The sequence below is a fragment of the Lissotriton vulgaris genome, chromosome 10 (assembly GCF_964263255.1).
Source record: "Lissotriton vulgaris chromosome 10, aLisVul1.2, whole genome shotgun sequence".
Taxonomy (NCBI): Eukaryota; Metazoa; Chordata; class Amphibia; order Caudata; family Salamandridae; genus Lissotriton; species Lissotriton vulgaris.
In genome coordinates, this window is record NC_141698.1 from 483,059,688 (window position 1) to 483,086,001 (window position 26,314).

At 45.0% G+C, this 26,314-nt stretch overlaps 1 protein-coding gene across 1 annotated transcript in view; it reads left to right on the plus strand.

The window, feature by feature from the left end:
* The first annotated feature begins 4,481 nt into the window (after positions 1-4,481).
* Positions 4,482-26,314, plus strand: part of PGAP6 (post-GPI attachment to proteins 6) — a 654,474-nt gene continuing 632,641 nt past the window's right edge. The window contains exon 1 of the mRNA XM_086941336.1: positions 4,482-4,700. Within this exon, the coding sequence (XP_086797462.1) occupies positions 4,622-4,700 (79 nt within the window). The 5' untranslated portion in view covers positions 4,482-4,621. The remainder of the gene's footprint in view (positions 4,701-26,314) is intronic.

Here is a 26,314-nt window from a genome sequence, read left to right on the forward strand (position 1 = left end):
TCAGCCATCTGCAATCCTTCAGGGCAAAGCATGACTCCCAGAAATTCCACATTCTCCACTCCAAACTCACATTTACTGAGTTTACAGTACAGTCTATTCTCTCTCAGACGCTGTAAGACCTGTATGACGTGTTCTTGGTGGTTATCGACATTGTCAGAGTAGATCAGAATGTCATCGATATATACCACAACACTGGAATCCACCAGATCTCCCAACACATCATTTAGGAAATACTGAAACGCTGCCGGGGCGTTACAGAGCCCAAAGGGCATGACTATGTATTTGAATAACCCGTAACGAGTCTTAAAGGCAGTCTTCCACTCATCGCCCTCTCTCATTCTCACCAAGTGGTATGCACCTCGGAGGTCCAGCTTAGTATATATCCTAGCATTCCTGACTTGATCCAGCAGAACAGAGATGAGGGGGAGAGGGTATCTGTTACGTATGGTATTTTTGTTCAACATTCTGTAATCCACACATGCCCTGAAGTCTCCGTTTGCTTTAGCTATGAAAAATAAGGGAGAGGCAGCAGGGGACTTGGAAGGCCGAATAAAACCTAGAGATTGATAATGGTCCAGGTATTCCCTTAAATGTTTCGTTTCTGGCACCGATAATGCATACAACCTACATGTGGGCATAAGTGCTCCTTCCACCAGATCGATAAAACAATCATAGGTTCGGTGAGGGGGGATCACATTGGCCAGCTGTTCATTGAATACATCCTAATACAAGTGATACTCAAAAGGCAACAGCACCTCCTTTTCTGCCGCAGTAGCTACTTGAAAAGGAGCAGACAACACGGCAGCCTGAGTGATGGGGTGTAATGTCATATGTGTCTGACATTCTTCTGACTGGAACTGTATCTTTTTCTCTCTCCAATTAATGTCAGGATTATGATAGGTAAGCCAGGGCATGCCCAAAATGACCTCATACTGTGGGGCCTCAATTATATTCAGGGTCAAACTATCTCGATGTTCTCCCTCTGGTACCTCAACGGTTATCAACACTTCCTCTGTTTGTTCTGTGATTAACCCTGACTTTAATGGTTTCCCGTCCACAGCCCATACTTCCTCAGGGTGTTGTCTTTTAATGCGTTCCAAAGACAGTAAGGACACCAACCCGCTATCAATAAAATTGCCGGTGGCTCCTGAGTCAATCATCACCAACACCTGATGCACCACTTGTTGACTCTCTAGACACATTGATAATACGATGTGGGATACAGAATCCTGAACAACTTCACAAACCAATGATGGGAGTTTCAATGAAGATTTATCACTATTTTCTCCCGATGACTGGCTACCGAGATCGGTATTGGACACAGCCAATCTTTTCTTGACCCACCCCCCTGTGGTCTTGGGTTTAGAAGGACATTCCCTTACATAATGTCTTTTTTTCCCACAGTACATACACAGACCATGGGTTCTACGTGTTTCTCTCTCCTCTCTGGTTAGCGGAGCGCTCACTGCTCCTATCTCCATGGGTTCATGACTTTCAGTAAAGACCGATGGCCCTTTCCTTGCCGAGTACTCTGGCCTAGAAGATCCTCTATCCCACTTTTTTCTATCCCCACTACGCTCCGACATCCTGCCATCCAACCTTAAAGAAAGGCTGATCATTCCTGCGCAAGTAGTGGGTTGGGGATCGATCTGGGCGATGATGTCTTTTAGACCTTCTCTGAGGCCCTGATAAAATATGGACATCTGTTTTTCCTCTGGCCATGACGATTCTGCCACCAACCTGTTAAAGGTTGTTAGATACGTGACCAGCTCATTCCGCCCCTGTCTCAATTCCAGTAATTCCTTATCAGCGCTGAAAGTTGTTGCACGTCTGTCAAAAACTCTCTCGAACTCGGCTCTAAAAGCCCCCCAGTCCGACAGAATGGCATCATCCTTCCTTACTAAAGGGACTGCCCAATTTGCGGCATCACCTATCATGTACGAGATGGCAAACGCCACCCTGGAATGGTGATTTGGAAAGGACGCAGGTTTACACGAAAAATGTAACATTATTTGTGTAAGGAACACCTGCGTCTTAGAAGGATCCCCTGAATACCTTTCGGGACTCGCCAATGGTATAGGCGGAGGCACAGAGACCTGTATCCGGGGATTCTGTGTAGCAGCATCAAATGGATTACCTGCCAACCTATCTACCCTGTCTCTTAAGGCAGTAGTCTCGGCTCTAGAAGCTATCAACTCTTGTTGTACTAGCACAAGAGCCTGTAGGACATCCTCAAGGGTAGCCATGTTTATTCAACAGCCGAATCGGGCGAAGCATTTACCTTGGGCGCGTAATTCTGTCAGGGCCCGCCTCGCAGGATCCGGCTGATGAACAAAGGGGTCCACCTCCCGATGTTACCAACACCCTGAATGTAAACAGAGGGGGTTCTAATCATCAGGCGAAGGATAAATAAAGAAGAAAGACCGGGGAAGGGAAAGGGTCAGCAGGGACATGGGATCTGAAAAGACAAAACACAGAATATATATAAATACTGAGCTACATCCAACACTACTCTCAATTATTCTCGCTAGAACTATAATACCTTATAAAGCTGTACACATTCCTCCAGCCATACAAGTAAGATCTAGTCCAGCCTCCTGCAAATAAACACACTGGTTAGCTCAATATCCAAAAGCCAGTATAACACACTCATAGAGCAAGACCCATGCGTTTTACACACCATATAATGTGGAACTGGACTTCATCATGACCCTTTTGCATACTACTCATTTCTTTCCTCAGACCCTTAAATGTTCACTTCCCCAGTAGAATTATTCAACCTTAATAGAGTTAAAGAGATGTCTCTATAAGCACTCCAAGCAGGTGATATTCCAATACACTTCCAGATTGGAAGGACAATCAAATCCACAACTTAATAAGGAAAAAGCAATTCGTATCCACTTATGTGATCCTTCTATCGTGTTAAGCCATACAACGATAAAACGGTAACAGGTGGTTGCGACCACCACTCTGCTCCGCTTTTCCCTGAAGAACAAACACACAATTAACCAATCCGGCAGCGGGTAGTTGCGACCACCACTCTGCTCCAGATATACCGTTTACTGTGAACACACGGTAACGTGTAGACCCCCACAACGCTCCGCTGTTAACCAGAACACAAAAGTCTCTTCCTGACATACGAGACCATTCACGGCAACGCACAGCTTCTTGCCACTACGTTCCACTGAAAATATCACATTACAGTCTTCCCAGAAGTCGGCACGCAACATCCGATGCGCTTTTTCCGATTCAAATAGGTAAACAAACGGGCAAGAGATTCACGCGAGCTACGGCTCCCAGCGACTCAACTAGAAACAGTACCTGATTAACGAACAATGATTCTTGCAACAGGATTCTTCTAACAGCGGTCAGCAGCTCAACGCTAACAGCCGACGGTAACTGTTCTCAACATAGACGACGGACTCAGTATTACGCGCACCGTCCCCCGGTCTCCACTAGCCTTATACTTCCTGCAGCAAAGGCTTATGGAAGATGTAGATCTTTAGTAATTAGGCAGGCGCGGCAACGTAAAATCCTGACACAGAGCTCCGAAGAGCAGAGGATACAAGATCCCAAGGGGATACCAAATATTACACAACACTGGTAAAGGATGTATCACTTTGTGAGAGTACTACATTTAACAATGTATTTATTAGACTATCCTCCAAGGTTGCCATTGTATGTTATCAGTGCTGGTGGCATGGTAAACAAACAGAGCCCATTCAGCACTTTCCAGAGACTGTTCATGAGCTGGCCTTTGCTGAGTTAGTGCCCTGGGAGTGGCGGATAGGAAATGTTCGGCCTAATTGATGGTAGTGAATTAAATAAGGCAGCAGGGTGGCTTCCCTTTTTCTCTTCACTGGTCCGTACCTGGATCAGCAGGGTCTGGTCTCCTGAACACAAACTCCCCCAACTTACCTAAATCACTGATAGCTTAGCTGAGACATCCAGGTGTTTACTTTGTTGATGTGTGCCAGCAGGGGTTAGAGGGTGATGAAGGCAGGTCAAGGGAGATGGCAATAGGGACGTTAAAAATATCCCAGCCGTATGATAATGAAGGATCACAACCACCTGACAAATACAGAAACCTGCACGTAGGGACAAGGCTGGAACACGATGAGGAGAAGGGCACTGCTGTTCGCCTAACCTTAATACACAAAGCTCCATGCGCCCTTCAGCTCGTCCATGCTAAAGGCAGGTCTAATATGTTGACAGGTGTGTATGTAGCAGTAATAGTTCTGTTCAGAGCGCGACTGTTTCTATCTGCCGCGCCAAGGCAGAGCTGAGCTGCCCCTCTCATCGAGTGGACGTTGCGTTGGCCAATAGAACAGAGGAACTAAGTCAGCCGACCTGCGCTATTTCTTTCATAATATTCGCCTGACTTTAACATGGCGACCAGCACCTGTCTGAGAGCACTGTACGTCGCCGTGCATGTGTGCTGCGGTTTAGTGATGTCACAGGATACTCACCGGTCTACTACCGCAGTGCCCGCCTCTGAGAGCTTGTAGCCGCCCGCCTTTGGGGTGGGAACAGAGCCCGGAAGCACTGGGGTGGGGTTACCTGCTATTGCTTCAGCAGCTTCCCAGTGGACCGATGAAACCTCTGAAACTCTGCAGCTGAGATGTCACCGTGGAGGTGGCTTATGCTGATCCTGCTACAGATTCGCATGCCTGCTTCCGCCAGCAGCAGCGGGCACAAGGGTGAGTGACAGAGCAGTCCTTCGCCCCTGCTTGTCTCCCTCCCCGTGCCCCTCCCCTGATCCTCCTCCCCTGATCCTCATGGAACTCCTCTGCCCCGACCCTCTCCGCCTTTGTATTTTTGTGGTAGATGACGTAATTTTATGGTGTTGGGTGTCAGAGTTGCGTAATTCCGACCATTGGCAATAAAAATCATGGAAGGCAGGTTTAAGTAAATATATTAGTTCCTAGAAATATACAGAGAGCGACAGTCTTAAACATCGTAGAGCCAAACTCTTGTACCCATGCCACCCATGCCTCCTCCTCATGGCACACGTCCTAAAAAAGACTAACTTAATTAGACAGTATGCAAGTGAGATTATGGCAAGTGACATCTCACGTGGCATCACAGGCAGTGGCATCACAACCAATTACCTCACAAGAAGTAATATCACAGGAAGTGACATCAGAACTTAAGACCTCACGCATGTTTAGCAGGCCTATCATGAGTTCATATGATCACATTATAATATTTAACAAGTTAGATTTCAAAAAAGTGACGCAATCCAACACAAAATCTGGACATTAATTTACACGTTTAGAGGCTCATTTATGGAATGTTGGCATAGGACAGCACAGCAAGGCACTTTGCTGCGCTGCCTCATGCCAAAGTTGAATGGGCAGGAATGCACTATATTTAAGCAAAGTGGTGCATTTCTGTGCTTTCTCCCTGCAGTGGTGCCGCTTCGGCAGCCTAGTGTCAACATGGGTGCCTCCGTTCCATGCAGGATTGATTTTGTGCAGGAAGTTGTACCTTCCTGCACAAAAATAATCCTAAGAGGCGTTTTCCTCTTTCAATGTGTGCTCAGATAAAGAGTAAAAAACAAAGGAAAATACGCGTACTCCTCCTCATTACGCCTTACATCGGGAGGCATACAGATTTGGCTCTTCCCCAAGTTCACATTATTTTGTAAGTCTGTGGCAGCGTCAAATTCCATGGGTGTTGTGTGGGAAAACCCAGCGCAACACCCATGGAATGCTTCCTGGGCATAGAGTAAGGCGACACAGAGATTTGCGCTGCGTTGCCTTATTCATGATTTACGAGGCCACACATGGTGGCTTTGCGTAGCTTCATAAATCGGATTGAGTGCCCTGCGTCACACATGTACTGCTTTAAGTGGCGCAATAGTGACGTAGGGCTCTCATAAATGAGTCCCATATTTTTTTAAAACCCTCCCACATAGAAATTTGCTGCAAGGAGAAATGTGGCAGTACATCTGTTCTGCTTAATTGGTTGCAAAGTCTGCATTTAAAATGTCTTATGGGGTTAAGGCACTTGCTGCAGAGTGTAGGAAGGTGGACTCTGATTATGTGGTTACCCCCACGTTTTGCCTGGTGTTTTACTGGTTTTCGACTTAGTTGGACTGGGACCCTGCTATTCAGGGCCCCAGTCTATCTGCTTTTTCCATAAAATGGACTCCATGTACTTAAGGTACATACCAGATTGGTTACTGGGTCACCCTTGTGAGCCCCTGTATATGGTACCTTAGGTACCCGGGGCATAGGTGAACCTTAGACCTACCAGGGGCTTCAGCATGTATTGTGCCACCCCTGGTTAGCCTTCCAAACTGACACCACAGGTCTGCAATTGCAGCCTGGGTAAGGTGGCGTAATCACACCATTCTTAGATTATATGTCACTCCTATGGCAGGCCTTGACAATCCTGGAGGCAGAGTGCTTGGTTTTGTGTGAGAGGGTGCCCTAGCACCAGCTGAGCCCCTCTGCAGCTTTCGGAACCATCTCCTTATAGCTGTTCTATGATATAGCCATACCATATACTCTTAAGTGAATTATAATCCTTGCGGTTAATGCTAACTTTGGTTTGGCTTTATCAAAACATGTCATGTAAGGTGTCAAACACTTTGGAATACTACCCCCGCCTGTCCTGGCAGCGGGGGTAGAATTCCACCCTTCTAGAGGGAGAAGACATGTAGTTACTGGTAAACCTGGTTAAAGTTAAACAGAGCCCCAACATCACAAAATAGATGCTGCTGCCACAGACACGAGTCTGCCCTCCTGCTGCTGAGCGAAACTCCGGCAGGGAAGGTCTGGAGAATAGGGTTTCTGTCCAGGGAGGTGCTAGCACCTCCCTAGACAGGCTTTAGTGTATTGTGGCAGGGTGGGTTGCATTCAGTGAATGCTTTTCAGACAATGCCCGGGGCACACAAGGTGTTCCATGCATTTCCCAGTTCAAACCGGTTGCTGGGGCACTCAGCCCCAGCTCTGGCGCGAAACTGGACAAAGGGGAAGGGGTGTAACCACCCCCTCCCCAGGTCATCCCATAGGTGGGACCCTAGAGTTAGTCCAACCCCTAAACTTGCTATAAGAATAGGATCCCAGTCCCTAGGACTTAAGATTACCCGGGATGAAACCCCGCAACATATATCTTGGACCTTCGATATTTCACATCGACTGGAAGACAGCAGAAATCTCCCTTGTAGTCAAGGAGTGACCACACTGTTCAAACAGGCAACAAAAGCATCTTTGCCGGTCTGCATTTTCGAATGTTCCCGCCGGATCCCGAAGAATCTGCGACACAGGACACGGACTCCCAGACATCTCTGACGCTGACAAGTACTCCTAGCAAAGCTTAGACCTGTAGCAGACACGAGAGACGTGGGACCGGAAGTCCTGGACATCCTGCATTTTTGCAACTGCATTTACTTCCCGAGGTAACCCGAAGTTGTGCATTACATCAAATACTGAAGCCCCTGCCCGAGCACCTTTTGCACCGAAGCTCAGAGGCCTACACTTCACGAGTGTCCCGTGGGCCCGATTTGTGCATTTCCGCTTGAGGTCCCTTCGCGGTTCCTAGTCCGTTGGCTAGCGAGCCCCCACAAAGGGCCATCTTTGATTTCTTGAGCTTTCCTGGTTGCTCCAGACGTGCTCTCACTCCTCTCCAAAGGTGGAGTCCCTCAGACCTTGCTGGTCTGAACCAAAGCCATTCCTGTCATCTTGCGTGGACTGCTGTTGCCAAGGCTTGTTGGGTCCAATCTGGATTCTGACGCTGCAGCACTTGAGATCCTTCCAGGGACAGCTCGAATCCAGCTCCTGGTCGTCGTCGACGCCTCCTGGACCTCGTGGCTGAAGAGTCAAGCTTCACCTCTTCTGAAATCACCCAACATCGGCTGGCATTGTCTCCTCGCGATCCTGGTCACTAGCTAGTGACCCAGACTCTGTCCCTTCTGCTCTCAGGTTCTTCACATCTCCGATCCACCCTTGAATCCACCTGGACACTTTTCCTCTTGTCGCCTGCAGCATTTCTTCGCAGCTCTCCATTGGAATTGACGACGAACCCCCACATCAAAAGACACCTATGCACCCGGCTTCCCTGGGTGAGGTAACACGAGTACTCTGGTAGTTTCGAGGGTATTGACTCTTGAAGTGTCTAAGTCTAAAAGGGTTCTCAGAAGAACCCAGTGTTTTGCTTGAGAGACATAACTTCTTGAGATGTAAGCTAAATGCTGAGTAGAGTGTAGAGGAATAGCTATCGAAACTAGTGAACGGTTGAGTTCTATGGTTTTAATTCGGTTTCAGAAACCGAATTTGGCGGGTGCACTCCATCAAAAAAAGAGGATCTAAATTTGGCCAGAAGAGGAATACATGCTTTTGTTTCAGATGTGGATCTAAAACTCATCTGAGTAATCATTCGGCGTGTCATGCTGCTAACAAACGCTGCAACAGATGTGGTAAACTAGGTCACTTTCTAAGTGTTTGCTGGAGTTTGAAAACATCTGTTAAGATCAACAGTGTTGAGTTGGATCCTGGTCAGTTTCAGTGAGATGTATAAAGTAGTGCTCACTAATGAGTCTGGTGGCAGTAATTTTGGAAAAATGTAAGGTCCTTGCTGTTATGTGTCAATTGGCGAACTGAAACTGGTAATGATGGTTGACTCTGGAAGACCTATTACGATAATTTAGGATACTTTATACTTTGAAATATGGAACAAGACTCTCAGCACCCCAGACAATTCATCCCGAGGAGTTTGGAGAGCATGACATGGTGGGCTACTTTGTAGACAGTGTCTTGTTTAGAAAGAAGCACTGTTACTAAAATGTATGTAGCTATCAAAGGCAGACACATTGTGGGGTGGCAGGATCTGGCCAGACTGGGGCTAATGCTTGTTTTAGTCTCGGAGAACCCTTTTGTTGTGGCTGATGTACCCATTTCATGGGTTGAGAGTAATGAGGGCCTTAGTGTGGAAAGTTGTGGAAAGAGTTAAGAGAATTTCCCCACAACTGTTTCAGAGTAAATTGGAATCATGTCTGTATTTCAACATATGATTAAACTCAAAATGGATGCTATTCCTGTTGTACATAAAGTTAGAGCTGTCCCACTTAGTGTTAGAATGGAGCTTAAACACTTGGATAAATTATGTTCCAAAGGAGTTATTCAGCCAACCAATTCCCCGAAATGGGTTAGCCCAGAGATGCTGAATTTATATCTCCTGACGCCCAGGACATGAGGATTACTGTTGGGGACCAAAAGTGTTAATATCCATTTAGTCCGCCAGACTAGTAGATATTATATCACTTGTCCTCCTGCTCCTAGTAATGCCACAATGCCTGCGGTTTTATTTTACACTCTGAATGATCATCAATGCGCCTTTTGTGTGTATACGTATTAATGTTTTAAGCGCAGCAGTACTCTGGGCACCATCGTGCTCAAAGTCAGTCAGTGAGTAGGAATAATATATAATCTGTCTTTGGTGCAAAACGTACAGCCTCTTATTGGCTCAGGGAACTTGCCACTTCAGTTAACTGACTGAAAGATAATAAATGCACCTTTGGCTGGAGCAGCTCTTGTTCAGCACTGAAAGTTGGACCAGAGTCTGAAATACACAGGGCAAACTGTAAACATATTGAGGAAACGACGCCTGAGAAAGGTGGGGGTTGTTGCAGCCCTGCATGTGAAACTCAAGTGGCCACCATAGAGCAGGTGGCAGTCCCCCCTACGTGGTTTGTTTACCCTTAGCTATGGCGGCAGTCAGGGGACTGAACTCTGCTCTCCCAGTTAACTGATGGTATGGCAGCGGGCACTTGAGTGGGAGTAAAATGAAAGGTTTCTTTCAAGTGCTTAGTTCTGTTAACAACTTTAACCCAAGTGACTTGCGTGGGGAGGCATAGAAGGTTGTCATGTCCCAAGCTCCTATTTTACCTGTACTTCCTTGTCAGTCAGCATCCACTGGATCAGATTACCAGTCTTCTATCTGATGAGAGCTTGCACTGAGTGATTCACCATTTTCCATCATTTTCTTGGATTCTTGTCACCTGCAGTCCCTGCACAGCTCTAACGTATCACTGAATCATTTGTAAATTATCTAGACAAGGTTTTTACTTTTTATTCTGGGATTTATGGTACAGAAAATGAGTTTCACATGTCCACAATCCAAAGAAAAAATCCATGGCTGGATAAGCTACTCACTCCGAGACCTAGGAAACTTGAGAGAACTGGTCCGTCTTTGACATCTGCTCTGACCTCGATAACCCCCAGCCCACTCTCCTAATTCCCATCTATAGTTACCACGGCCCTTTGTTTCATGTTATTTACCTGCTGGATGTGCTTCTTAATTCTGCCCATCTGCCCCAGAAGCTTCTGTAGCTTGTGCCCAGTACCTGCACACCTTTTTCTTTACTTTTACAGCTTACTTGCTGCATAGTACATCAACCTTATTCTACACTCTTGACCACTCTGTAAACGCAGTTACCTCTGTGCAATCCTTCTTTATGAACCTAGAGCATTACACCATTGCTATAACCTCCACTCGGGACGTGCGTGGGTCCAGTCCATCCACCCTCTGCAATCCCACATCCTGTCTCCATTCTTCAGATCTGCACATTTTCACCCTAGTTGTGCCTGCCACCAGTGCTATGCACGCTCACCCAGCTGCTACTTGCTCACTTTCGTTGACCCTCTCTGCAGCACCTTTCCTCTGCCCATGCGCCTGCTCTGCCCGCATCTCCCACCTTGCAACACCCGGCTGGTCGTGGGTGAATCTACTAATTTCTCCAAGTGATTTTTCCAAACCAAGCTCTTCTCTCGAGTATATTGCCATGCGCCCGTCCAACCATGGTCTTTGCCCTGATCTACAGTGCTTCCTTTGAATAGGAATCAGAACAAAGAAGGATTGGGTCCTATCACTATTTGGCCTGGACCACTCTAATTTGAAAAACAGAAAAGTGGCCAGATAGGTTGTTCAACCAATATTTAGCACCACCTAGCCAACAAATATTAGGTGAGCACTATTTATTTAGCATCATGTTAAATTTTCAACGTATTATGTGTCATAACATTCCATCATGTCCTTGAAAGCGACACAGATATAGCACATTAATCGCATACAAACTTTAACAATAGAGGGTCCTAGGGAAACAATATTTAGAGACCAGGCAGTATCCTATCCACAATCTACAACTGAAACAACAAAGAGGGTACTACTGGTCTGCAGACGTTGAGACAAAAAGGCTAGGGATTCGTGACATAAGGATCAATGCAAAACCACACTCACTGAATCGAAATGAATTCCATCCGCCCACCACAGTGGCGGAGCATCGTCATTTGGGAATGGTTGTCCATTATATGACTGGTGCAGCCCACACCTATCCAGTGGTGCTGATGATTTGCAGTGGAAAATGGTGTCAAGAAATGTGCAAAAAAGTTCAAATTGACTACTAAGACACAAATAACTTTAATAGGCGCTATTTTAGTGTCAAGATTAAAACCAAGTGCTGATAGTTTGAAAAAATAACTATCTAGAGCAATAGGGAAATAGGTCTACATGTTTCAGCCATACAGGTGTCACTAACCAGGCTTTCATCAGGACCGATGGGTGATTGCGCTACTGAAAATATTATAAAGAACTGTGCAAAAATTATAAACACTAAATAATTGGTACGATACACCCTACCAGTGCCTGTGATTCTGAGATGAATATCGATTTTGAATATCACAGGAGGTGCAATTTCTTTCCTACAAAATAAATGTAAAGGTAATTAGCATCAATCCCTAACACACGATAGTCCTATCAATCATAGTCTCAACAATAATTCTGTCTAAAAAAATAGATAATATCATGCCCAATTAGTGGCAAAATTAAGTAGTGCATTTGTAACAACTATTTAAAAATATTTATTAGTACTCACCCAGCTTTATGTGGAAGTACTCCTCACCTCACCTGGCAACTGCTCAGTGGATGAGGCCCCGCTCTGTAACATGGGTGTCTTAGTAAGGGGCTACAGTGCTTTGCAGTGCAGCGGATGTGAGGGGCAGTTGCTTCTTTCGGAGGTTGCAGTGCTACGAAGTAACAAAGGGGTGCAGTGCAGCCAGTCGCTGGCCTCAAGGGCCATGCAGGAAAGTACGGGTGTCTCTGCTGTACATCCAGGAGGCACAGTACAGTACAGTGAAGTAGAAAAAGGGTCGAGTACATTACAGCATAGGGGAGGTTGTTCAGTGCTTCGACATTGCTGGGGATCAGCAGCACGAGATGCACTGCAGCAGTGGAGTGAGGGTGCTTTACAGCAAGGGTGCAGTAAATCATAAAGAAAAGCAGTGCAGCAGAGGAGGATGTATACAGGGCAGCACGGGCAGGGGTGTAGTGCTGCATGGGAGAAGCCTGCACTGCATTAAATGGAGGGTGTTCAGTGCATTGACGGCCGGGTGCAGTCTAGCAACGGTGGCCTGCACAGTAACGAGGGGGGAGGGCACTGCAAGAGTAGAGTGCAGTGCGGCAAGGGAAGCGAAGTGCAGTGAGTGACAGATGTGTATAGTGTAGTAAGGGCGAAGGGTGGAGTTCATCAAAGAGGATGGTACATGGTGCAAAAGAAAGTCCACACTGGAGCAGTGCAGAAAGATGGAGTGATGCAGCGGGGCCTGTAGGCTGACCAACTGGCATGGGTGCAAATTCAGGACGGTGAGTGTAAAAATGCAGGACAAAGGGTCAAAATTCAGGACAGAAATTCAGGACAGAAGGTCAAAATTCAGGACAAAAAAATTGGGACAAAAAGTAGGTTTTACAGACACAGTCAGAGGAGGTTGCGCAATAGTAAATAATTCAGATGAGGGTGAACTCCAGAATGGCATCATCAGTCCAGGGATTTCGACTGAGGGACTGAAAAGCTGTGTGAACCTGTGTGAATTTGTGTCTGGACGAGCATTGACTATGCCAGTGGAGAGATACAAAAGAGGACATATGAGGAAAAGGCCAGAGAGTGCTGCGAGACCATAGCAGCCTTTCAGGATGAGTGCCACCCTAAGTCAGTGGCAATGCACTGCAAGGGGCTAGGATGTGTGTACCTCTTATGACCCTTCAACAAATAGGACATATCGCCCCTTACCACAGAGGGCATATCATTACATATGAGATTGTAATATACATGAACTCTCTGCCCAAGGGGGAAACCGAGGTGCCACCTCACAAAGTCTAGTCTAAACCAAATTAAGAGCAATATGTCTCGGTTTATCCACCCACTCAAGATACGGCTCCAAGGCTGGTGAGGTTTGTAACATAACATACTCCCAAATAGTAGTTTTTGAGATTTTATGTTCCTCCCTTTTGGCAGTGCCACAATGCTTTAAAACATTTTTTTTAGCCCAGACTTTATCTGATTTAGTCATGGCGGTTGGATTAGAGAAGAGGGCCAGCCTACCCAGATTCGTCAGTTCCAGCTTGATATATTTAAGTCAGGGAATCTTCAATCCTTTTTAATATACCGATCTAGTGTACTGATGTTTTTTTTTTTTTTGGCAGCGGCTCCCTCCATCTTAGGACCTAGCTTTTGCTTAGCAATCCAACAATGCTAGCGGGCAGAAAACAAGATAAGCTAGGGTGCTTTTAATAGTCAATTACATCTGATTAAAGTCGCAGGTCACGCTAATTACAGGCTTGTATTCCGCAATTACAATTCCCCTAGGCAAAACCAAGGGCGATGGCCCAGCCCAACCTCTTCTGGGCACAAACAGGTTAGCTTTTGGCCTGGTATTTGCCTGGGAGTATCCTTCGCAGCGGGTGAAAGATCAGTTGTTTATGCGCCTGACTGGTGCAAATTTCAGGACCCTGCTTTCTGGCCTCAAGTGTGCTGGTGCGGGCTGAAGCTTGCAGTCCTGCCCCCACCAAATCTGGTGTGTCAGCCACTTCAGCAACTACAGCAAAGAGCTACAAAGACAGCACATGAGAACACAACAAAAACAAATGTGAGGTCTAAGTAGAAGGCCAGAACTTGATGAACAAGATGGCTCCTCAGGTTTTAGGGGAAAAAAATCTAATACTTCTGCTTTCAGGTGACACTATTACGAGATGACCAAAATTAAAAGGTAGTGTGGTACGTAAATGAAAATTTGCACCTTCATGTCAAAGGGTGGCAATGCCAGATGTAGGAATCAGAGGAGATACAAAAAAGCTGGTAAAAAAAACTGCAGAAGAAAGTTTACGTTTCTAAACAAATTGTTGAAGTTCCTAATCAAACAAAAGAAAACATAAGAATATCCAAGAAAAAAATGTACGCTGAAGTGACACAAAACGGTGCTCACTCAAACATTTACGGTGCTACTACACACTTCTGCATATTGTGCCATAAAGTAGGATAAAAACGTTGGAGGACTATATGCTCTTTGCCAAACTTCTAAGTGGCTATCCATCGCTTGCCAAACAGCAGTTGAAAATAAATTGAACATCACCTAGTATTGAGGTGTTTGATCTCGGTGCCCTTTTCTTTCTCTAAGTTTGCTGTATACTTCTCTGTGTGTGTCCTGAAATCCCCTTCCACGGCTTGCTTTGCCCTAATCTCTTGAACTTTCAATCGTTTTTCTAGTTCATGAACTCTGTAAATATCCTGTCATCAGGCAGCTCCAATGATTACAGCAATTAGCCCCTACCAAACGGCCTTTACATTTGCCACCTAACCATTTACACACATTTGCATTTCTTTGGGGAAGAAGCAGACAGACACCCTGGGCTTATTTCTTTTCACCGTCTGCCCCTCCCTCCGGAATGCAGCAGAGGAAACTCCCTTGCAGGTCAGCCGGGGCATCTGAATTGTGGAAATCAACTTTTGTTATTTATCCAAGTAGCTAAAATCACGGACAAATGTCGTCCGTTAAGACATTCATCACGGACAACGGACAAAAGCCCTAATTTACGGACTGTCCGTGAAATTTACGGACAGTTGGTCACCCTGGGCCTGGGGCAGCCGGAGCACTCCAGTCCAGTGTGTTAGTGGGCAATACAGAGATGGGTGCAGTGTCGTCAGCAAGGGGCTGCTGAGCAAATACCCCACTGGAAACACCGCTGCAACGAAGGAGAGTGCAGAAATGAGAAGTAATGCAGTGCAGCAAGAGCTGCAGACAGGCAAAAGGAAGGGGGTACAGTACAGAGAGGAGGATGGGGTGCAGTGCAGTGGGGTGGTCTGGGGAAGGCTGTCATAACAGCGCAATGCATAGCCAGAATGGGATCCAAGGGAGAAAGGCTACGACACATCAAGTGCATTGGGTGCAGTGCAGCACGGCGAGGACGTGCATTGCAGTAGTTGTGATACAGTTCTATAAAGAAGATGGAGAGCAGCGCAGCTAGCTAGGGTTTAAACAGGGGGGGAGATGATTAGGAGCAGAAGAGCGCCGCGAGGACGAGTAGTGCAGCTATTGTAATGCAGTGCAATGAAGAAGACGGCGAGCAGTGCAGTAGGAGAAGGGGTTTTCTTGGGTGCATTACAGCGCCACGAGGTAGCGCACTGCAGCAATGGAAATGCAGTGCTTTAAGGGAGATGCTTTTTTCCGGTCCAGGGAAGACATGGCTTGGCAGTTCGGGCTGGACTGTTCCCATGAGGCACAGGGTCAGACTGATTTGCATATAGCCATGTCTGAACTGGGGTGGCAGAGTGGGCTAAAGAACGGTGATGGATTAAACCCAGATCTTTTGACTGGGTGTGAGTGTTTGATTGATTCAGATGCTCCGTCCATCACCACCCCCTTTTGGACGGCTGTTGGCCGCCATAAGTGTGGCAGGGTATGCTCAGACGTGAGTCCCTTGCTCATTTTGCCACTGGATTCAAGCAAGCCGGGCTGAAGACGACTGGAATGCCAGAAACCGGTCCTCGGAAGCTTGTTTCCGGTCCAGGGAAGACATGGCTTGGCAGTTTGGGCTGGACTGTTCCCATGAGGCACAGGGTCAGACTGATTTGCATATAGCCATGTCTGAACTGGGGTGGCAGAGTGGGCTAAAGAACGGTGATGGATTAAACCCAGATCTTTTGACTGGGTGTGAGTGTTTGATTGATTCAGATGCTCCGTCCATCACCACCCCCTTTTGTACCGCTTAAGGGAGATGCTGAGCAGTGCAGTACTGCAAATTGCCTCGTGACGCAATGAAAGAAGCATAAGCATACATAAACTGCTCGCAGTATCCGAGTGTACATTTAACATATGTCATCACGAAATAGGGATGAACTATCTAGAGGACTTAATAGGCGAGGTACACTGATATATTATTTTGTTTGTCTGAATGATGAGCACTATTTAAGGGATTAGGATTTTTTTTGAAGTTTTAAATCTTTGTAATATTACCGATTATTGTAGGCGATTAATACATTTGTATCTGTTATTCTATGTAAACCTTTATGGCTTTGCCTGAATATTTATGACAGTGATTGGACATGCGCATCCTACTGTTCTTGCCATGCAGGGACAGAGTCAATGGGAGAGTGGACAACCAAGATATAAAATACGGTGGCCAGGTGGTACGGTGCAAGAGCGTTGTTGGTGAATTCTGCTGCGGCTGTTGGGCCTAACGACTGCCACTGATCTAGCACCAGCGGCGCTAGAAAAAAGCGTTCCAAAAGACTGATAAGGAGGTCCGATTCACTAATTGCAGAGATTTTGAGTGGGCTGGATTGTGTGGACTAGATGTACGACATCTCCTGCAGGAGCCAGGAGCCAGCGGGGCCTACTGTTGCAGAAGGACTTGAAGCAGCAAGTGGCTGGGCCCTCGGATTAGCCAGTGGTGGGCATGCCTTGTGCTGGAGTGTGAGGAGGCCGCCGAGCACAGACCTGCCGGCAGCCGCAGGGCCCAGTGACATCTCACCTTTTCTTTAGACTCCACTACCGGCTGGGCCCCTACCGTGGGGGTTCTGTTCTGCAAATTGCCCAGGCCAGCAGCAGCACTCCCCTGCCGAGACTCTGTCCAAGCGCGTGGTGGTAGCGCGCATCAGAGGAGCACAGCACGGGGGCCGTCCTTGGTAGCGCTATAAGATTGACGGCCCTGGGACCCATAAACTGGGTACGCCGCTGCCGCGCATCGCACCATCACACTATGCTAGTAGGTGGTGCGTGCGTCGGTGCGTGGCGTGCACTGCAGTATTTGTTGACAAGCAGAGCAGAGGCGCGAGGCTGCAGAGCTGTTTTACACACAGCGTAACCAGATTGGTGTCACCCGGTGCGGTCCGCACCCCCGCACCCCCTTAGTGACGCTGCTGTGTGAGACCTTTATATTCAAACTATAATCTATCTACCTCCATGTGAATCACCTGATTGTACCTGCAAGTGTTTGATGCTCCAGGAAACTATGGACTTTTCATGAAAAACCACTGGAAACTGTGAATATATAAACACATAATGGGGAGGTATAAACAAAGGCAATATTAAATTGGCATTACTCAGCATGTATTTGATGTAATGCAGATTAATACATTCGTACCTCACGAGGTAAATATGGTTCCTCCCTGTTCCAAATCTTACTCAAACTGATCAGCTCGCTGGATTAGAATGAAGCTCTGGTGGAAGAAGCGGAATTTGTATGAGTTCTATGTGTATAAGCCAACTATCTTGCTGAAATCAGTGCAGCGGTACGGTATATTATCCTACCTAGAAGTTGTCTATTTAGTTCAAGAGGTCACTGGCTCCTGCGAGGGGCAGCCCTGCGTAGCCTTAACCGCGATTCCCTCTCAACTGGAGCTCTGGAGAGAAAGGAATGCGTGTGTCATGTTTTTAATGCCCCTTCACAGCGTTTGACAAGACAGATGAACAGCCGCGCACAGCGCGTGCAGCCCAACCTGCCTCAGCAGTACAATCAGGTGATTCACATGGAGGTAGATAGATTATAGTTTGAATATAAAGGTCTCACAACCACTGACACCAATTCCCCTTTGTTTTTATGTTTCACAGTCAAGGCCATTTCCAGTCCACGTCCTGAGGAGAACCCTAGAATCATTCAGGGTTTGAAACGCTTTGACTCCGAGAGGAAGTCAGGACAGTAGTGGGGCACTTCAGGGAACTATTAATTAAATGTATCTCCCCCTAGTGTAATGACCCCTTGATATCGAGTAGCCTTCAGCTCAGTAAACAAGCAGGACTTCTTGAATTAGCTTTTGTCCGCTTATTTGTATATTTATCGCACAAGGACTGGGGCCCTCTAAAGATGTTTGGAGGCAATGACATTTTACATGGTGTTCATGTTTTGTATAGATGTTCATGTTTTGTATAGATGTTTATTGAGTATTGTTTGTATTATGTATTCTGATCTGAATGTATTATTGGTGATACATGTGCTATATCTGTGTCGCTTTCAAGGACATGATGGCATGTTATGACACAAAATACTTTGAAAATGTAACATGATGCTAAATAAATAGTGCTCACCTAGGATTTGTTGGCCAGGTGGTGCTAAATATTGGTTGAACAACCTATCTGGCAACATTTCTGTTTCTCCTTTGAATAGGAGTCACAGCACATTTTCTCTCCAGTAGTTGCCCTCCTTGCCTTCTTCCAGATTGATAATACCTGCAATTAGTTTTCAATAAATTGTTGTGTATCGCACTGCTTTGCTATTTAACTGCTATAAATAATAACGTAGCTCATACTAAATTAAATGACGTTCCTCTTATCAACCTGGGAAGTATGGAAGGTGATGTGTCTTCCGTGCCAGGATTTTAATTCAGTACTTGCAGATCACACATGTGGGTGACAAACTTTAACAAATTGATCCATCTCACCGGTTTGCTTCCCTTCTACCTTGTCTCTGTGGTCAGCATTCTTTGAAATGCATCCACTTTTATTTATCTTGCCAGCTTTGTTTCCCACCATATCTTCTGATTCTTCTGCCCCTGCCACGGACACCGCCTTTCATATTTCACCAAGATTTTCCACTAAATGCTTACCTATGTCTCCTTGACTAATACCAGCTCTCGGCTCCCTCAGTCTATCCCTCAACAATAACTCTAGAAACATTTAGATCACCTCTTTTCCATTCTATAAGTACCATCTGTTCAGCTCTCATATGTAGCCCAATATACCCACTACAGTTCCCAGCCAGTACATTTTCTCCCCAGTGCGTGTCTGTACTTCCTTGGTCCTCCCACACTCGGCCATTTCTTATCTACATTTTCTCATTGACCTTTGCCGCAGCATGTCTTTTCAGTCCTAATGTCTCTACCTCCATCATTCACTTCCCTCGGGTCATTGTGCTTTTCTCATGCCTGCCTCTTGCCTATACTTCCATTAAGCCTTTCAACTTTAAACCCTGTCCTGATGTCACCTCTTCCCTTTCTAAACTGCTTCCTTGGCCTTGAGCCATAGCACAGCTTATCTCCCCAGGGCTTACCATCTTCACCTTCTTGTTTTTTTAAAGAACACTTTTTACCACCATCAGCGGTGCTATAGTGCTATAAACAACACATGTTGCTGTTACTTGATGTAATGGCACTCCCTTTGCTGCCCACATAAACATGAAGATTCAGGCTGCCTCGCCAGATTTTCAGTTTTTGACATGCAGATTGTACCAGATGTCAGAAGTAAACCTTAAGCCAACCAGCAATCGGGCAATTTGCAAATTCTGCCTTTTCACTCTTCTGCCCAGCATCCATGAGCCTCGACCAATGGTTCTGGTTTCTACCTTGAGCTCCTGTCCAGGCACTTACTGTCCCGTAATTGAGGCACTTACTGTCCCGTAATTGATTGACCTCACACATTCCATAATCTGCATGCCTTTATATGTCATGGCTTTATAGATCTTGCTCCATTTCATTTGGGCTTTTTGTGCATACTCTTGAGATTACACTTCAAATTTCACCAATGTTTTCGCTACCTCCGAGCCCTATGCCAGCACCCTAATCCATAAATTCATCACTCAGTGTATTCATAGGAACTCCCTGCAGGTCTCTGCAGCTGGTACTATGCTCTGTCCAGCCACCACTCTTATTTACCTTCATCCCGGCTTTTAGTCCTACTTTTCTCCAGTCTACAACAGGAGACACCAATCTCCCTCCATCATGCACAGTGCTAGCCAACTATGTGTCCCCTGGCCTTCCGCTTACTGATGCAGACAGCACATTGTTTAATTATTCACTTTTATACCCCCCTCCCCCCCGAACTGTACTTGCTATCCTATGTTACTCAGTGTCCACTTTATACTCCATGACCAGCCCTTACAAACCATTGTACAATTGGCTAATCCACTGTACTCTCTTCTTCGCCTGGTGTTTTCAGCCACCATGCTATGTTTTTCAGCTGTGAAGTTTCACTTCTTAATACTCACCGCTAACCACTTGCCTTAGCTTTATTCTACTTGCTCTCTGACTATGGCCATTCAGTTGTGTCCCTCTAAATGCTATTTGCAAGTGTTCTTCATTGAAGCAACTACTTTTCCTATTTTAATTGCATCCGCTGACTATCACTGTACCAGGTGCATTGTGAAGCTACAGCAAGTTTATTTCTAGACCAGAACACATCCTTTCACTATTTCTCTGGCTGTATGGTTACTGCCTTGGCAGGATGTAGGACTGAATGCTGGAAAACCGAATGCCAAGGACCTGTGAAAAAGAATAAGGTCTGCTAAAAGTCTTTCTATTGGCCACATACCACTTAAAATGGGCTAAAGAACCACAGACAGCCTGTGGTGACAGAGTGGATGAAAAGGAAGAGTAACTAGTTGACAAGTAGGGAAGGGAGTGGAGGGTTTGAACGACAATACTGAAGAATTTATTCTGAAGAGAAAGTAGGACAAGGGGGCATTGACCCTATGGTAAGAGTGGAGGAGAGGACAAGATGGACAATGCGGTGGGAGGAGTGGGGAAGTAGATGAAGCTAATATTGTGAAAGCATATAAGGAAAGATTATTGGGCATGATGTTGTTGGAAGAGAACGGTGCCTAAGACCAGTCAAAAGAAAGGAAAAATGCTTCATGCCTAAAGCAGGAGAAATTATGCAATGTGTGTGGAAAGTAATTGTTTGCTGTCAGACAGTTTGCTAGGCTGCTAACTGCTGTATGATGGGAACTGAATAGGCTGAGGAAGCAAGTTTACTTTGGAGTCTGCAGCTGACTAGTACTACTCCTATTACCGGTTCAGCTAATTTGTTTGACAGCAGAAAAGATAGGTGGATGGCGTTACAGGACAAGAAGATCCATACAGAACTTTGTTCCTCAGACAAGTTGATTTTATTTGTAATAACGCCCAGTAGGTATTGAGATGAAAATAAACAGAGGAGATGTGATTGTGTGGATCTTTGCAACCTTTATATTGTTATTGATTGTCACTCGTTACCAAAAGTACATGAATTACTGGCCAGTCTGGGTAAGTTTACAATCTTTTCCCTGTTGGACCTCGGATCGCGTACCATCAAATCTAACTGCTGCTGAATCCCAAAATTTTACAATGTTTATTACACCTTTTGGCGAATTCACATTTTTGTGTATGCTGTTTGGCTTGGCTTCTGCAGCAAGCATATTTAAGAAATTTATGGATACCATTTTGTGGGCATTCCTAGTGTCCAAGTTTTTCAAGATATTGGGCTATTCTTTCCAGAAACCATCAGGGAACATAATTTAATTCTGGAAAGAGTGTTATGTGTATTTAAAGAGGTTGGTATCACCCTGAGGAGAGAAAAATAAAAAAAAATTCAATACATTTTATTTGGCATTTATATAACCAAAGTACAGTACAAAGATGCACAGGCATTGTCATACAGGCTGTATATCATTGTACAAAATAAGTAATTATATTACAGTACATAGAATAAAATATGCCTATTAGTACATCTTCTTACCAAAAGTCAGCTTAATGCGGAAAACACGTAAGACCGGCATTAGTGGCATAGAAAAATATAGAAAAGTTCCCGTAAAGCAATAAAGTATAAGATTTGAATGCCTTTAATTCCTTATAATAGAGCTAATTGAAGTAAGACTAAAGAAAATCTGAGAACATGTCTAAGAGTGTAAAGAAATATAGCAAGGTACAGGACCTGACCTTGTCATGCAAACAATGAAAGAGGAAAAGGTGAAGAAACGGAGAGGGGGGGGAGGAGTAAGTACCACATCCAGAGTATAGACAAAGGCGACTGTATAGACTATAATGTTTACATTATCCTTTTACTTAAGAACATGTGTCTAAGGTGAGCCATATAGCAGGGGATATCTGAAGAAAGGACCTTCTTTTTGTGTGAATTATGAGCACTTCAAATTTAGGACTATTGAAATTTTAAAGATGTTTAGGAAATGTTTTGAGACTCTGTATACGCCTCTAAATCCTTTGGTTAAATCTGCCTGTCTAGACTTTCTTAAATCTATTCCTAAGTGTTCAGTCACTTGGCTGGAGAGAAAACACCTGTATGATATTATTTCTTTAGATGAGATCACTAGTGCAATCAAATCAATTGGGTCTGGCACTGTGGCGTAGCTAGATGGGGCGCTTTGGGTGGTACTTTTATGAGGGGGCAGAACTTCATGCGAGGTGAGCGCAAGGTAAGTGGTTTTCTTCTTTTTTTAAATTTTATTTTATCTGTGGACTCCCTCCCCCGCTCTTACTAGCACCTGCCGTCACTGGGCGTCAAGCTCGGGGACTGCCCAAGTGGTAAAAGCTCTAGCTACGCCACTGGTGGGGCAAAGCTCCGGGTCCTGACGGGTTCTCCATTGAATTTTGTAAGACCTTCCAGGACACTTTAGCAGTACGTTTGAAAAATGTAGTGGACCACTTTGCTATCACTTGGATAGTGAGTTAGTCTCAGGTACCTATGCATAGCCAATAGGTCTAGCTTTTGGGGCCTTCTAAGTATTTAGTTCTGCAGCACAATATCCTTGGTGCGACAACATCAACTGTTTCGTGGCTAAACACTTATAAGGTCCCAAAGGCGGTGTTGTGTGTGTTGTGTGTGTGTGGTTGTGCGTGTGGTTGTGTGTGTGGTTGTGGTTGTGTGTGTGGTTTTGTGTGTGTGGTGTGTATGTGTGGGGGCTGTGTGTGAGTGTGTGGTTGTGTGTGGTTATGGTCATGTGCATGTGGTTGTGTGTGTAGTTGCGGTTATGTGTGTGTGGTTGTGTGTGTGTGTGGTTGTATGTGAGGGTGTGTGTGTGGGTGTGTGTGTGGTTGTATGTGTGGTTGTATGTGAGGTTTTGTGTTTGGTTGTGTGATTGTGTGTGGTTGTGGTTATGTGCGTGTGTGGGTGTGGGTGTGTAGTTGTGGGTGTTAGGTGGTGGTTGTGTGTGTGTGGTTGTGTGTGTGTGGTTGTGTGTGTGGGTGTGTGTGTCCCAACACCATTAAACGACAATCCATAAACCATACATTTTGTTTATGCAGCATTTTTAGCATTGAATGCCAATTCATGATAACTATATCTTTACGAAGTATTCAGGACCAGTAACAAGCCCTTGCAGAACCAGCTGTAATCTTGGGGTGTGCGAAACACATGTAATTTCTGTAGCGTAATTATGTGAAATTACAACAAAATTACGCAAAATACAACTTTCATTCAAAAAAATTAACAGAATGGTCCGTTCTGGTACAAATTGTACTTGAAAATGTAATTTAGAATTGAGTTCCAGTTGCTTGCTTTGAAGAAACTGCTGCTTGCGTTCAGGTTTGTAGTTTTATGCTCAGAAATTACCTGAATCTAATGTCCCAGAAATGATGTTAATGGAAATAAACATTTCGGCCAGACCTATGTAAACACTTATTTTGAACCCCCCATTCCAACACACTAGACAAAGAAAGCGACTGAACCCTGGATGATATAAGCGACTGAACCCTGGATGATATATCAGTTTTACATTTACTATGTGCAAGTAGAAAACTAAATTCACAGTATTTTTTAAAATTGGTATTAACCACTTTTAACTCTTCTCAATGAGAATATGGCCAAAAATACAAAATAAAGCTTTTTTTTTCCTGGAGTCCGTTGTATCTTGAGACCTCGTAGGTAAATGCATTTACACTTTTAATATTCAGTTGTAAAATACTGGCCCTATATTTAAGATACTTGGACTTGGCAATCTGTCCCTCTGCATCATTTAAGTACGATAAACATTTCATTATATTTTTATGTTACAAGAATTTCTTAGTCAAATGACCAAAACGAATATTGTTAAATGTATTACTTAAGAAACTAAAACCAAAAAATTGTCTCTTTTCACCAAAGTAGCGGAGTGTTGTATTTTAAAAGACTGGCTACTCCAAAGAGTTGAATTTCCCAGTGAAGGCAAAGATGTATGAATATGCTTAAACCAGGGCAAGCCCTTGGGGCCTTTGAAGGCCAATATTTTTAGCATTGCTTCTTAATATGGAAGTTTAATCAATGCTTTCAAAAAGAGATTCTCAGTGTACGTCAACTTTGACTGTTTTATAACCCCTTATTTCTGAACCATACATTGCATTTGCTTGAGCTTTTGCACTTTGTGATGATTAGATCAGGGTACTCCAACAAGTAGCTCGTGAGCTACTGGTAGTTTGCTAGAGAACCCATAAGTTGCTCTCCTGTGTGCAGCCCAGCCTAATACATTAGAAACTTTTGCTTAGCTGAATTCAAATGTATGCCAACATTGAAATCTGTGTATTTTCAGAACTCATGAGCTGATGTTTGGGAGACTTATTACTAGTAGTAACTTGGTGCCAGGGCATTGCAGTTATGGCTGTTATGTATAACCCATGTAACTATATTTCACATTTACAAAGCATTTTTTACATTATTGCTGGGAACCGTTCCTTAAGAACCGATGTGATCACTCTTGGTAATATTGCATAAAGTGGACCCTAATGAAAGCTTGTCTGATGTGATCAGTATTAAAACCCTATTAGTATTACTAGCTCAGGATAATTTTAATTAAACATATGTAGCTCTTACTGCAGAAGAGGTTGGAGACCAGCTACAGCAGGGAAGAGCGGTGCAGCGGTGGGGGCGGGCTGAGGGGATTTCGAGAGACGACCACAAGGGAAAATAAAATAATTCATTTTCCCTTGTGATCGTCTCTCAAAATCCCCCCACCCCAGCCGGCCCCACCACTCTTACCTGCAGCGACCACAGTTGTTGGAGACACCTGGATTAGAGCCTACCTACAGGTTGAGTGCAACTGCATCGTGGAGTGTCCAGATGGCTTTATTTCAAATGTCATCCTTTTGATTCATTCCAACACATACGTTACAATTGGGCGGTTAACATGCCATCAACACATGATATGCTTTGGGCTGTTGACTTACTCTGGTGTACTGCTCTTTGATTCTGAACATGTTGCTGGGGCGCTGGTCTCCTAAAGTGGTTACAACATTTAGCTGAAAATCCTAAACAACTTGATCTACCTTTGACCAAAAATAACTCTCATTGGTCTACCTTCAAACTTTACGATCTCAGTGACATCACCAAAATCTTAGCAACTAACAAACCCAATGACCACTTCAGTGACCCTGTCCCCCTCAAACTGCCTACCCCACATCCACCATATCATCTCCCCTCTCTGGACCAAAATCATCAATGCCTCATTAGCGCAAGGTCACGTCCTGGATTGCCTATAAACTGTTCGTCACCCATAGCATAAAAAAACAGACCGCAGACTCCTTTTGACCCTAATAACTTCCGACCTATAACCAACATTCCCATGCTAGCCAAGGCCCTGGAAAAATGTATTCAGCAACAACTGAACCAACACATCACGGATTCCAAACTACTGAACGACTGCCAATCGGGTTTCAGACCTGGACATAGCACAGAAACAGCGATTCTGCATATAGTAGACAACACCCTCTTCACTCTTGACCGTAACAAAACCTGCCTACTAGTCCCACTCGACCTCTCTTCAGCCTTCGACAGTCAATCACGACAAAATTCTAAGAAGACTGGAAAACAGGATGGGTTTACCCAGCACAGTCCTTCAGTGGTTCAAATCCTTTTTGGAAAACAGAACGCAATCATTCATGGTGAATAAAAATCTCTCTCCCTCCTCACCCAACCTACTAGGAGTACCACAAGGCTCCACCGTATCCCCCACGCTATTCAACCTTTTTATTGAACCATTAACCGAACTACTACAGCAGGCGAATATCTCCTACAACATGTACGCCGACGAGACTCAACTTTACATCAAGATCACTTCCATCGAAGAGAAAAAGATGATGAATCAAGCTCTCGAAAAGGCCGTCCACTGGCTAACGACCAATTTCCTCAAGATAAACTTGCAAAAAAACGGAATTTCTCTTAATCTCCCCCCTAAAAACTCTCGGAGGATAAAGAAATGGAATGGACTAAGATGATGACTGCTCTAAATTGCACGCCGATTCTGGTGGACTCCACCAAATGGCTTGGAGTTACCCTGGATAAGAACCTTAACATGCAAACACACA